We start from the raw sequence: 14,525 nt of genomic DNA on the forward strand, positions 1-14,525 counted from the left end.
AGACTCACGTAGAAACCGTTTGACTCTAGGCAAAAGCCTTTTCTTAGACGCGGAAGTAAGCTACCGGTACGTGATGTAATTGGAGTGAGCAGAAGACAAGAAAGACTGATGAGATTTCCTGTTTGAGATTAGTGGTGACACAATGAACAGCAATCTGAACATTTTGTAAAAAACCAACACAGTTTCTTGTTTAAGCTCAATGTTATAATGCTTCTCTTTTCCATTTTTGTGGTTATTGTTGGTCTTTTCGAGACCTCGGTAGCTGTTTACTCCTTTACTGGAAGCCGTGATGTTTTCCCTCTACATCCCAACGAAAGTACGCTTTTAAATGGAATCAAACTCTTTCCGCTCACCCGTCAGTTATGGAAAAACAATAAGTTTGGTGCTGCATCTACAAACGACAGCGGCTTTGGTCCAGCGTACCCTAACGTCTACGTTTGTTGGAAGGATTTTCTTGAAACATGTCAAAAGGTGACTCGAGAAGGTAAGCACTGTTGTATTATTGATCTTTTTTAAAGAAAAATTGAGAGTAACGTTTTTCATTCTTCGTTTTTCTACGTAATACCTACCTGTACTCTAAAGGAAAAAACTCTCTCCGGAGCACGTATACGTGATACATACTCGCTTAAGACATCGCTAAGACATCGCTTTTGTTTGACACAGACGGATCATTTACAATTAACTCGACATGTAGCACATAGAAAGTTTATAGACTCGTTTTAATATTCCGTGATTTAACTTTATTTATTAATGAATTCCCTCTGTCGTATTTCTCTTCAAATTCTTTCAACAATCATCGTTTGAATATTATAGTGTTTCTCAGACAAATGTTCTAGGGGCGCGCAGTTCAGCCGTTATTAACAAAGCTGTGTGTAACCGTCTGGGAATGTTTGCATTATTGTACAGTGAAAGTAAGTTGTTTGCCTTCGCTAAACATAATAAAAAGTTCCTTAGTTACAACATATAAATTTATATTCCATGCAGCTGTTATCTGTTTATTTGTTCTAAAGCTCGAAAGGCGTCGCAATGACTTCCTTGGTAACAGAATCCACGAGGAACATAAACAAATCATGACTGGCTTATTGACAATACGGAAGTGAAACGAGTGAATCGGAAAATGATACGCGCATCTCCATGATATGTTTTAGGTGGCTTGTAGTATTAAACAACGTCTTGCAAGTTGGCCATAAAGATTTTTGATTTCCAAACAAAGAAATTGTTTTTCCGTGATTAAAAGTCTTTTAAAAAAGACCACTTGAGAGAAACTCAACAAACAAACAAACAGCTTGTTTAATGTAACTATTCCCCGTTCTAGCACGTACATCTGTAAGACTTAACCTCCTGTCCCCTCGTTTTTCCAAACATATTAAGTTTTGCCATATTGACTTTCGTAAAAAATTGCTCTAATAAGAAAGAGTCCTAAATTAAATTCAAGCTGAAATGCCGTCTCACGGGTAGGTCAGGCGACTCCCTCGCGCTGATGCGAAAAACATCAACAAACTACTTAGGACAATACGGCAGTGTCCACGCTACGCTGGAGAAATTTGAAAACGCAGCTTTATTTCTACGGTTAGGCCTACTGTTCACGCTAATCCGTCACGAAAACGGTCCTCAAATCAGGAATTTGAAAATGCCGGCATTACGTTTTCGTGTGAACGGAAAACATTTTGATAACGGAGCTTTCCGAAAACGATAGCGTCACGATAATAATGTGATTTCCCCGATCGATTTTTCCTCAGATACAATTCCAAAATGACCGGTGATTGTTGGGTAGTACGTGGACTGAAACCATTTGACGCGTTTTCGGAGTGAAATCTCCGTTTTCAAATTCCTCCGGCATAGTGTGGCGTTACAACGCCGTGAACGTGTCTTGAGGACAAACAACTTCAGGTTATACCGTGACACCAAGCTAATGAAATTTGTTCACTGTTTACAAGAATATGAAGAGTCAAGACAGCAGGTCTGGAGGGTCTGAAATGAAAGATGCAAATGAGCTTCAAATTCTACTTCTGAGTGGAGCCGAGAGATCAAATCCAGACCTCTTGCTTTCCACGTGGGTTGATTTTATTTTTCCCACAGTTTTTCATTTATTTAGAATTAGAGCTCCAATAAACTCAGTCCCATGAAATTGATTGCCATTTTTAAAATTGCTAATCGCCTGGGTAGAATTTGAAGCGACCCAATTAAGGACAATTAAGCGACCACGGTCGTAACATGGTCGTTCTGAACAGGGCGAATCGTAAGCTGCTCAAATTTGAGTGAAGTAAGACAATGTCCAACGCAGATATGTCCCGCTTATCATGACAAGGTTGTGTTCCGCTGCTTCTTTTACGAGAGTTCTTCATAACCCCACCCTAAATTTACATATGTTGAGGATCAACAGCTTTTCCATATCAAACATAGCAAAACATAGCTGGATATATTTGGATATAGGTGCGTTTCAGAACTCCAAAGTTTCCCTCATGCTACACCGTCAGTTTGCAGGAGTCTATCGCGACCGAAAAGTAGTAAAATTTTGTGAGTTTGAGTTTCGCCTAAATTGAAAGCAAAACTTGAAGTTTCATCAAGGCACAATAACTTTACGTCTGTAAATATTGCTCAGTTTCGTTTGTGTAAAAATCCAATAAATCGCTGATGCGTGTTTTGGAGCTAAATATGGCAAATTGGACTTCCGCATTTTCATAGAAAAACGTAGATCGAACTTACACAATATCTCTAGTTTTTAAATATGCTAAACATAATAGGAGGACATGTTAAAAGGTTAGATGGAAATATGAAAGGCAGCAGAAATATAAACAGCAAAGTTACGGTAGCCGCTTTCAGTGAATCGAAATCGTTGGTTATTGACCGAGTTCTCCTGGGTTCTCAAAACTACTCGAAGAGGTAAACTGAGTAATATATTCATACTTGAGTTTTTTATGAGTAAAACTGAAAGTTTGAAAATTTTTCCACGTTGGTTAAGATATTCCTGAGCATTCCTGATACATGTTTCGCACCACGGATCAGGTTACTACTCGAATTGAAGACACACCAGGAAAATAAAGTCTACGGGATCTACCAGTTGTTTTGAACTAGTTTAATCAGCACAAGCTAGCTAGTCAACTGAAAGCAAAGGCATACATGTGGGTTGACTATAGCAATTCTAAAAAAATCGGATCTAACCTAAAAAACGAAACAGCAAAAAACATTCTCCAACATATTGTCGATATACTCACAATTCTGTAAGGCGTAATCCCGTTTAAGACGCGCTATTTTCCTACTTTTGTACAAAGAGCACAAACACACTGTTTTCGATAAAAGGATTACTTTCTACTGATCTCTTGATATCCTACTCGTACCAATCCACGAACGAGAGCCATAATCCGATTGGCTACTAAAGCAAAAATGGCGGGAATCTCGCGTGTTCGGTTTTATCACTAAGAAAACAAACATAATGTCTAAAAATAAACAAAACTCTCAACGAAGTGCAAAACAATACATGCTTGCTGTATGTCGTGATAAAGGTTAAAAGGTTGTACGTCACTTTTGTTTGATGTTGACGGATCATTAATTTATTCATCGACATTTATCGATGAGAGAGTTCATGATCTCGTACGAGCTCTGAAGAGGCTTTATCTTTTATTAAACCACCTTTATCCTTGCATTTCCTTCCGAATCCTCAGGAATCATTGTTCGGAATGGTGTCTTAAACAAATGTATCTCATACGAATGTTAGAGGGGCGCAGGACCTAAGAAAGCGTTAAGCCCGTATGTGATGGTCTGGAGTTGTTTGTATTATAATGACCAAGTTGGTTTTCCAAGCTAAAAATAATAGGTCTTAAAAGTCTCTTACAAACATATAATGGACTAGGAGCGTCCAAAACTGTTCAGTCGCTGCAGCTGTTCGACGTTTTCTCCCCTTTTTGTCAGAGGTTTTAACTGATATGTTGTTCGAAATCATTTTGGCTATGAAAAAGGTTGAACTTTATACCCAAGTTGTTACCTATTTGCTCTAAAGCGGAAACGCGTCGCGCCGAACGGTTAAACAACTTCCTTGGTGACGGATTCTAAAAAAAGGCATCAACAAAGCAGGACTCTAGAGTTTCTAGGTGTTTAAAGCCAGATAACAAAAAAGTGATGATTTCTCAGAAATGGGTGCGTCAAATTGAGAAGTTTCTTCACAGGCCTACACATACTTGTTTAACGGCTGGTGGGTGACAAGAGGCATAGTGTCGCGTACATTGAAGCTTGGACGTATCGACCTGCTTGTGGTGTTTTGAGATTTTACGTTAAGAGTGCATTCTTTTGGGATTCTTTCTGCCTAATTCAATATACAGTACTGTCAGGTGTCTAGCAATGCGGTTTCTCTCTCTCAAAGATATCAGCCGAACACTAGGGAATGTGTTTATGAATTGATAAATGTCTCTGTTGACATTCCACTGAGATGTGCAAGATGTCGACTTAATATGGCCGCTTGTTCCTGCTTTGACGAAGCATTTTGGTTTCGATTTCTACCATGAATATGTTGGCGAAACCTACCTCCATTTCAGTTCTAATGGCTGTTTAACTGATGAATTTGGAATAAACGAAAGCTCGTTAAAGTTGAACGAGCCGTAAAACGATACACGAAGAAGACAGTTCAAGGACAAAACCAGCAATAAAATCCTTCCTAGGACATGGCCGAGAAAACGTATGAGAGACAGAAATCCGTCTTAAGTATAACTCAAAGATACAACTGATTTCATCAACTTTATAAGCTTTTACAGATGAAACAAAAGTTTCGCGTAATACTATTTCGGTACCAACTGATCAGTGTGACCGAACAAGCTTGTAAACAAACGTCCACGAGAACAGGGAAGCACCGCACTAGCGAAACCTCAACAACCCTCCCATCGCGCCTGACTTCCTCAAAGAAGCTATGGAAACTAAAATGGTGGTCGCTTTTGACAACATATTCATGGGAAAAATTAAAGCAAACGCGCTTAGTCAAAGTAAGATCAAGTCACGGAGAGTATGTCTTGAACATTACTTCCTCGAGATACCTTTTCTCTCTGTGGGATGTCAACGAAAAATGCATTGATCGGTTCATAGAACAAGCTTACAAATTCCATACTACTGCAAAATTTACAGCTAAAGTTCCGGAGAAAGAAAATCACATTGCTGTGCGGGGTATGTACACCGTAGTGTGCAAAGTAGAATGATCCCAAAAAGGATGTTATCCTTTACTACAAGCAGACCTAATATGCCTTTCGATATAAACACTATTTCTCTTTTCACCCACCAGCTGTTAAAAAAAAAAAAGTTCCATGAAAGCTAGGAGACTCTTACTCTCAGACTTCTACTACCAAAAACTCCTTAATAAAAATTTTCGATTAAGCCATGTCCAACTTCAAAACACGGCTTGAAGCGCGTGGTTACCCAAAAAAATCTTAAAGGAGAATATAATCTGAGGTAACCAAGTCGGCTCTGGAAACACATAATTAAGAAGAGTTAAGAGTTTTAGACATACTTGGATTGTTGCGATCGGTAGACATTAATTATTTGACTTAAACAATCCGATCTGTAGATTTTTGTTCACCGAATTTTCGGTGGCATCTGCCCACCTTCATCAGAGTGAAAAGTTTTAGACATGTTTCTCACTAAAGGGTTGTTATTCAAATTTCGTTCAGACAAAGTGAAAGCATCAGAAAAGGGGACTTAACTTGAGCGTGGATTTCGTATAATTCGCCCCGATCGCTTAAGTCGTTTGAAAATATGTTTAAGCGCGCATTCGGAACGACCATATTTTGATATTCAGACAATCGGATCCGGCGATCGTGTTCAGTCGCACGCAATTTAGTGGAAATCAATTGAAATGGAAAACAGTGTGATGGAGCTCCAGTTTCTAAAGAAATGCAAAAATTAAGGAGATATGAAGAATCTCTAGGAGCAAAATTTAAACCATATAACGTGGAAAGCAAGAGGTCTGAATTTGATCCCACGTCTTAGCTAGCGGTAATCTTCTTATTCCAAACCCCGGGGGGGGGGGGTACTCTGGGAATTTCTGGGTGGGGATGTGCCGCTGGGTCCCTAGAGCCCTTAGCCTATACCAGAGCTAGTTCAGCTGAATTTTGCTACCCTAAACTAGAGTAAACTCCCCAAATCCCCCTATCTATCGACACTATTGCGGCTGATTTGCGTAAATTTAAACTTGCCGATTTGATTTTTTTTATATTTTTGAGTGGCAATTCCTGGTTTCCTTAGTCTAGAGAAAATCTTCAACCAACTAGTCAGTTTTGGGAAAAATGATACCCTGTTCTAGACCCAAACGCTCTGATTTATATACCCTATCCTAGAGTAAACTGCTTGAAAACCATACCCTTCACAGCGGCACATACCTATATAGCCCATATGTGTTAGTACGCCCCCCCCGGGTTCCAAACTTTATAGCTCCGCGCTATCCTGATACAATTATTTATAAGAACAATTGAAACTAAACTCCCTTTGGTTTCATGCTGTAACTTTGTTAAGTCGGCTGTTTCTGAAAAACGTGCTTGTTATTTCCAGTGAAGCACAAGTAACGTGAATTGTTGATATTCTTGGTCACCAAGGAAGTCGTTTAACCTTTCAGCGTGAACGTGACCCCATTTCAGCGTGAATAGCTAAACGCCGGCTTTGTGTTATCAAAGCAATTCCTCGCAAAAAGAAAAAAATAGTAATAATCACAAATTCATTTAAAATATTAAGCAATTAGATTATGAGCTCGAAATTTCTATGGCGTGATAGTCCTCGTCAACTATCACGCGATAGAAATCTAGAGCGAATAATCTAATTGTTTTAGTATAAATCTACCAGTCGTTCAAAACTTTATGGAAATCCTCTTCACAAACACGTCGAAAACGCCAAGAAGCGGCCGTCATTTTGTTAAAAAGGGCACACTGCTAGGCTACTCACTATCTATCACAGAATAGATAGTGAGTAGCGTAGCCAATCAGAGGACAGCATTCGTGATAGAAGGCTAGTAGATTTCTACTAAAACCTGATCCCCGGACGCGATAGAAGATTAATTGCTAGAGAAATAGGAATTGAGAACAGTCATTGAGGTTTTCGGCAATTTTAGGCCTGAGGCAAACGTCGAGTCTTAGTGGAACTTAATCCGTCGAACCTATTAATTTTGAAAGAGGCGCACGAATGGTGCGACGTTTGCCGCAATTAAGTACGACTCAAATTAATTGGTTCGACTCTAGAGTAAGTTCGACGATTGAAAAGTAATGGACTGGGAAAAAGTCACGAAAATACATGCACCCCATCTGCCAAAAGCTATTTCCCCCCCTGACGAGCATGCGCAGTACAAAGACAATTTCGCGACCGGAAGTGCATTCTCGTCCCCAGTGACCGCGCTCCTTTTGGTCAGCACCAAAAGGAGCGCGGTCTCTGGGGACGAGAATGCCGGAAATGGCGAGCTATCGAAAGTCATTGCTGAGGAATGTGTTGTTCTTGTGTCATGAACACTACATATAACTGCTTGAGATGCGAATAGCCTGTTTGCAATAAATGCTCAGTGCTTGAAGAAAACGAGGACGTTGAGGGATGGACAGCCTGTAAAAGCTTTGCATGCTGAGAGGCTTGTGACAGGGCCCTAAAGAGAGCCGCGCCGGATCTACCGCTGTCTGAAGAGCAGAGTATCGGCATTTCGCTAGCAAGTCCTAGCAGCAACTAGCGCGCGTCGAGTGAATAGCACGGGGACATGTGCTTATTCCCGTGTCTTAATGAAGTGCATCTTGTGAAATGGGATGGACGCAGGTTCGACGTTTGTTACCACACTCTTTGTCCACCTTTTTTTTTTTTAATTTATTCGACGCGACTTGGATCCGACATGTTAATCTCGTATTGCAGTATTGCGGTATTCTCCGAACCTGCAGGATGCGCGTTAGAAATTATCCTCCTAGTCATCCAACGTTTTCTGATCCTTTTCCACTTTCCGATTGGACGATATACTCAATGAAGCTTAGCTGTTATGGTAACGGAAAACTGCAATTCCTTGTGTCCCGGTCGGAAAAGGGTTAGTTCATCATCATTTATCCGTTCTCCAAGTGGAGAATTGGGCCTAAGCTGTCTGCCTCCAGGCTGTTCTGTCCTCCGCAGCCGATGCTGCTGCTGCCCATCTTTTCAACGAGCTGTTCGGAGAATGGGCCCCAAAGGGTTAGTTAGTTTTTTCTAATTATTAGCCCACACGGCAAAGCATGTCACATATTTTGATTATTATGTCTACATCGAAAATAACGTGACTTACCGTTCGTTAACAAATTCTTGATTGTTATTTCCGTGTTTTAGCTCTAAATGCAGCATACAGAGTACTCAGCAAACAGAGTACTCAGCATACAGAGTACTCAGCATACAGAGTACTCAGCATACAGAGTACTCAGCATACAGAGTACTCAGCATACAGAGTACTCAGCATACAGAGTACTCAGCATACAGAGTACTTAGCATACAGAGTACTCAACATACAGAGTACCCAGCATACAGAGTAGTGGTTTCGATAGAACATCGAGCTTCGACTCGGTATTGAAGTATTGCGGTATTTTGCGATTATTTTTGGGATATTGCAGTATTTGCCGAATTTTTTGCGGTGTTCAGAATCCCCTCATGCTCATGTTCAGAACCCCCTCTATAAGGTAAAACCAGCTGGTCAGTCCGTTGTGTGTTGTAAGACACTGACAACTCCAACAAAACCCCCTAATGCCCCCCTCTATAAAGTAAAACCAGCTAGTCAGTCCGTTGAGTGTTGTGAGACACTCACAACTCCTACAAAACTACCTAATGCCTCCCTCTATAAGGTAAAACCAGCTAGTCAGTCCGTTGTGTGTTGTGAGACGCTCACAACTCCAACAAAACCACCTAATGCCCCCCTAAAAAGGTAAAACCAGCTAGTCAGTCCGTTGTGTGTTGTGAGACACTCACAATTCCAAAAGAAAAAAGAAAAACTCTCCAACACTCTAAATTCCAATTCGACCAGGAAAGAGGACCTGCATGAAAACTAGCTAACCTCTGTAAGTAAATGTTGTATTTTTCTTTAATAGAAACTCTTAAGACGAATTCTTCTCAGTTGACTGTAGCGCCAAATTAGAAAATCAGACAAACTTAAACTAATTAAAGATGAGGCTCTTAGCTTCTTTGTCATGATCTAGCGAGGTTTTCAGTCTCATGTTTTGCTGTCCTTTCCAGGTGTGTGTCCTGAAGATGAACGACTGGATGAATTCTCCAATGTTGTGACAAATTCAGGCGAAGCGGTAATTGGAGGATCGTGTACCGGACTGCTTGTCATGTGTGTGGTGATTTACTTCCTATACAAACTACTCAAGGATGATTCAAGCGTTCATCCTACGACTGGTCATGTTCCTCAGCCGGATGCTGCTACAAATCAAAACACAGCTTCCAGTTGTCCACGTTGTCGTAACGTTCCCAGCAGTCCACCTCCCGCTTACAATCAAGTGTTTGAGGTGGGAGAATGTGCTGAACTCTCATGTGCTTGCATGTCTGCACCACCTGCAAATTCTAAACAACCTACTATCTGACCTAACAAATGACTTTCTCCATTGATTCAGTCACCAACTGGCTGACTGTCTGTCGGTCTGTCTGTCTGTCTGACTGACTGACTGACTGTCTGGTAAACTGACTTACTCTGACTGACCGATCGCCAGACCGACTGACTGACTGACTGACCCAATGAATGACTGAATAAATGAGCGATTGAACGACTGACTGATGACTTACTGAATAACTAACTGACCGGCTAGCTAAAGCCAAGATGCAATAATTTGTTTTAAAACCTTAGAAGAATAGAAAGGCCAGCTCTGGTTATATTTAATTGACATTCGGAGCTGCATATGCGCATTATCGTGCTTAGTCTCTTTTAAAAATGTGCAGTGGCGATAACGTCGCACAAAGTTAGCCTTTTGATGCGTGACGACATATCCTAGATAGCGACCTTTACTTTCAAACTTATAAAAGCGTGACAAACATTTGAAATCAGTATCTGGAATTTTTTGTGTTATACTCAATCACAAGGGAGATCTTCAGACCACAGAAACCACAGACAACGGAAAGCTCTAGAATAAGGACAACTGTTTGAAATGATACAACTTTTCTGGATCAGTTTTGCAAAAGGAATAGTCGCTACTTATATTAGGTTTAGACTAATTTCGTGAAGTCTAGATATAGTACATAGGATTGAGCTTAGAGCTTTGTATTAGAATGTCCTCAAGTAGGGCTCTAGAATAACTTTATGGGTTAGCATGAAGATTTGCTGTAAAATGTAAATCAATAACTTAAATATTATTTTGTAATTTCATTATGGAAAACCACGACACTCTTAAGTTTAACAAACATGATTCAGCAGATGCATCTGCTATCTTCACGGTGTTAATTGAGCTAGCCGCATTCGGCAGTTGAGCCTTTTCGCTTATCAAAAGCGTGTCTGAACACTGCAGGTAGATCTTCTCGAACTGATTTAATTTGACTTATCCATAGGATTACGAATTGAAGGGGAATGAAACCGCGTGTCACTCGAAATACGCTTCATACCGACAAAATGATTCTCAACTGACCTTGTCGAACCCAATAAATCGAATTTATATTAATGTGATCGACAAAAAATAGATGTCTTTCAGTGGAAAAACATCAAGTTCACAACTGCGGATTATACTGCGCAACAGGCACCGTCTGTCTTTATAAACGACTATTTGATTGTCTCTCGATAGTAGCCCCAATCGCATTGATATGGCATAGAAACACTACTGACTGAATGACTGACTGACTGGCTGATTGATTGATTGACAGACTGACTGCCTGACTGCCTGCCTGCCTGCCTGATTAATTAACAGACTGACATGCTGACTCACTGACTAAATGACACTAAAAGACAGACTGACTCACTGGCTGACTGACTGAACTGCACTAACTTACTGACAAGCCAAAGCCGAGATGTAACCATTTTGTTTTGAATCGTTTGATCGTTTTGAGTCTTTTTGATCCTGGGGAATATTTATCATTTTAAAATCTTAAAAGAAAGGCTGGATTGTTCAACTGACAGTCAAAGCTGCACATGCGCATCATCGTACTGAGGTCCCATTGAGCATCAATGACGCGACGGTCACCGATTCAGCCTTTCAATGCGTGGAGTAATATCCTTAAATAGCTAACTATTTACAGCAGTCCCTTTCATGCTTGTATAAGATTTGGAGAAAAATAGCGACCGCGTTTACAGAGACCTAAATGTGAAAAAGAAAATGGGGAATTGGGTGAGGGAGGGAAAGTAAAAACCGAAAGAAGAGAACGCGGCCTAAAGGATGGAAGGGATGAGCGTGAAATGAAGTAGCGAGCACTAAGGATCTGGGCTAGAGAACGGTAGTTACTTGAAAGTGATCTAAATACATTAGGGAGTAGATCTTATACTCGCCCTGCAAGGGACTGGTGCGAATAGCTAACTATTTACAGCAGTCCCTTTCATGCTCGCAGAAGATTTGAAGAAAAATGGCGACCGCGGAAAGTCACACGAAATGTGCAAACACACAACACTCACCTGAACAAACGCCATAACTTAAGACAAACTAACCTCCAAGACTCAAACTCACTAAACAAACCAAAACCAAGTTAATTCAAAACTCAAAAGGCCCTTATACATTTACATGCTCCAAGGTATTCAATATCAAAACAGCAGTAAGGCAAAAGAAAATTAAATAATGGGGACTAAGAAAACAATACCATGAATACAAACCGAGGTTAAGGAATAATAGGCTGTCATCCCTTGCGGAAACATACAGGAACAATGAAATAATGAAACATAAAACAAAAGGGAAAGGAAAAGAAAAGCAAAAAGAAAAAGAAACCACCCAAAGGATGGTAGCCTGAGCAGCAGTACTCCGGCTAGGGCATTACATGACACGATTTCAGGCTACCATGGGGAGAAGAAAGAAATTCAGTACCTAAGCCCAGTAAACATATAAAAGATAAATAATGAAACAAAAGGGTTTATATAACACGCTAGGAAATACAAACATAAGAAATCCTTTTTGGCTTCTCAACCCTGATTACGCACAGCGGGAAATGAAATGTAATAAAAATCTTCTTGGCTTCTCAGCCCAGCATAGTAATAACGACTCTATGGCTTCTCAGCCCAACTTAACAGGTCTTCTGGGCTTCTCAGCCCAGCTCATGCTCTGAGAAATGCAATTTAAAAAGACCTTTTCGGCTTCTCAGCCCAAGTTAAAAGACCTTCTTGGCTACTCAACCTTGGCAACACACATCGGAGAAAGAAATTGTAAGAAAATCGTGTTGCCTTCTCAGCCCAACATGTACAAAATAATAAAACCTCCTTGGCTTCTTACCCCAACTTAACAGGCCTTCTCGGCTTCTCACCCCAACTTAACAGGTCCTTTCGGCTTCTCAGCCCAACTTAACAGGTCCTCTCGGCTTCTCAGCCCAACTTTACAGGTCTTCTCGGCTTCTCAGCCCAACTTTAAAAAAGGTCTCCTCGGCTTCTCAGCCCAACCAATACTCTGGGAAATACAATATATAGGACATTTCCGGCTTCTCAGCCCAAGTTAAGGACGGTGCCTACTTTTGTTCAGTGCGCACACGTTCTGCGCATCACGCAAGCCATGGTTTAACTCCACGCGCGCGCTGGGGCTGACATTTGACGCAATCAGCTACGCTATCACGTACACGACTAAAATGAAAGCAAAATTTTCCTACTGTGACCAAATCAAGTTTAATGAACCTGTGCTTAAACCAGGAACACCAGAATAGCAGCATATCGCTAACCACTAACTGTTTACGTCTTCCAGCTGAAAACCTAGCTGTTATCTGTCGAAAATTATTCTGAAATCCAGCTGTAAACATGTACCTGCAGATGGCGTAGTGCGCGTGCAAAGCAAGGGCGAGATACGCAAATGTCTTACTTACTGGGGCGGTGACAGGAAAAAATGTAACGGGCACCGTAAAAGTTTTCAAAAAAGATCAATAACTTTAAAAAACGCGTGGTTATTCCTACATTTTATGTCATGAAATGGAAGTGGCAAGTCTATTCAACACGTGATTAGTTTCTGGTTGTGAGCATAAGGTATTTAGACTGTATTTTAGCTGAACCAGAGGAAGGCTGTCAGATACGCTAAAAGCGCTTTTGCAACGATTTTGTGATTAAAAACATATCAAAAATGCTTTTTTTTGTTACCATTTGCCATGTAGTTTAAAGATCTTTTTAAATGTGTTTGCTTTTCTATATGTAAAGGCGAATTCTGTGGAAATCTGTGAAGAAATATCCTTTCCTTCTTTTTACAGGAAAATGTATCATTTTTGTTGAGATTCAAGGCTACTTATCTCGAAAAAATGTGTGGCTACTCCCATTTTTCTTTGTGGATTCCAATAGCCCTTGCAGAGATCTACTTTTTCCGCGTGGTCTTAACCTGGCGCAAAAACCTTTGCAATTAGTAGGCACCGTCCTTAAAAGAGCTCTTTGGCTTCTCAGCCTTGCTAATTGCGCTCTGGGGATGAAAATGTAATTAAATTTCCTTGGCTTCTCAGCCCCCATTCCGGGCGGGATTTAAAAAAGCCTTGCACAAGCACGTGAAAGATGACGAGCGGGCTAAACGAAATATAAAAACATGCCGGGACGGCAAGAAAAGTACGCAAACGGCAACTTGCAGCAACGAACGAAGCAAAACGAGAAATATAGGAAGAGAAACAGTGAAAACGACTAGGAGAGGCAGTGAGATAGCGAGAGGCCAGGGTACACAACAGGCGAACTGGTGAAATAAAGGGTAACAAATGGGGAGGAACGCCGGTACAAAACAAAGCAAGGAAAAACTTGCAACTGTTGGTGAAGAACTGCAGCCTGGGCGGCCCCAACGCTTAGAGCGACCGGAGCTTGAATGACTTCATCCGCCATAGCAGCAAATTATTAGAGCGAGCAAAGGATAAGGTGCTTCGAGCACGCTAGTTACGTGAAAGTGATCTGAATACATTAGGAAGTAGACCTTATACTCGCTCTGCAAGGGACTGGTGCGAATAGTGAGTTTCGTGACCTTTAGGAACGCCAGAGAGAATAAGAAGTCATAGCAGAAAGCACTGTAACTTGACTTTGCCTTTTCATCTATCGCTTGTATAAAGGAAGAGAGAGGCGCAAAAAGTTAAACATATCTGTAAAGCTGATGATTTTTTAAAATCATTTTTTAATCGTGATTTAAACGTCCCAGAAAGTTCTGGAGAAAAGGAAACTGTAAAGGAAATGATACGCCTTTCCTGGATCAGTTTCACAAACGTAACATCTCAATAAACGCTTGTCTATTGGGCTAAGGATAATTTTGTGAAGTTAAGATTTGGTATATATGATACCGTTTAGACCCTTGTACTAGAATGCCCTCAATTAGGGCTTTAGAGTAACTTTATGGTGGAGTATGAAGATCTGCTGTAAAAGATCAGTCAAGAATTATATTAGTTTCTTTTGTATTTAATTGGCTACATTCGGTAAAATGTGCTTTTTTGCTTTAAAAGTGAGTTTGACTACT

General features: G+C 40.6%; 1 protein-coding gene across 2 annotated transcripts; it reads left to right on the forward strand.

Annotated features, from left to right (window-relative positions):
• Positions 1-161: 161 nt before the first annotated feature.
• LOC149114782 (uncharacterized) lies at positions 162-13,688 on the forward strand. 2 transcript variants are annotated; one of them, XM_089284323.1, is made up of 2 exons: positions 162-484; positions 9,187-13,688. In XM_089284323.1, exons 1-2 carry the CDS (start codon positions 208-210, stop codon positions 9,534-9,536), a joined length of 627 nt encoding a protein of 208 aa, XP_089140449.1. In that variant the 5' UTR covers positions 162-207; the 3' UTR covers positions 9,537-13,688. The 2 variants fall into 2 exon arrangements, with proteins under 2 accessions (XP_089140449.1, XP_089140448.1); XM_089284322.1 differs by lacking the exon at positions 162-484 and adding an exon at positions 4,145-5,148.
• Positions 13,689-14,525: the final 837 nt, after the last annotated feature.

This window comes from Orbicella faveolata, unplaced genomic scaffold (genome assembly GCF_042242905.1).
Source record: "Orbicella faveolata isolate gen_17 unplaced genomic scaffold, um_ofav_v1 contig_13, whole genome shotgun sequence".
Taxonomy (NCBI): Eukaryota; Metazoa; Cnidaria; class Anthozoa; order Scleractinia; family Merulinidae; genus Orbicella; species Orbicella faveolata.

Coding starts and splice junctions, on each gene's coding strand:
- LOC149114782 (XM_089284322.1), top strand. CDS start 4,746: ATGAAACAAAAGTTTCGCGTAATACTATTTCGGTACCAACTGATCAGT. Junction 5,149..9,186: donor AAATCACATTGCTGTGCGGG/GTATGTACACCG, acceptor TGTCCTTTCCAG/GTGTGTGTCCTGAAGATGAA.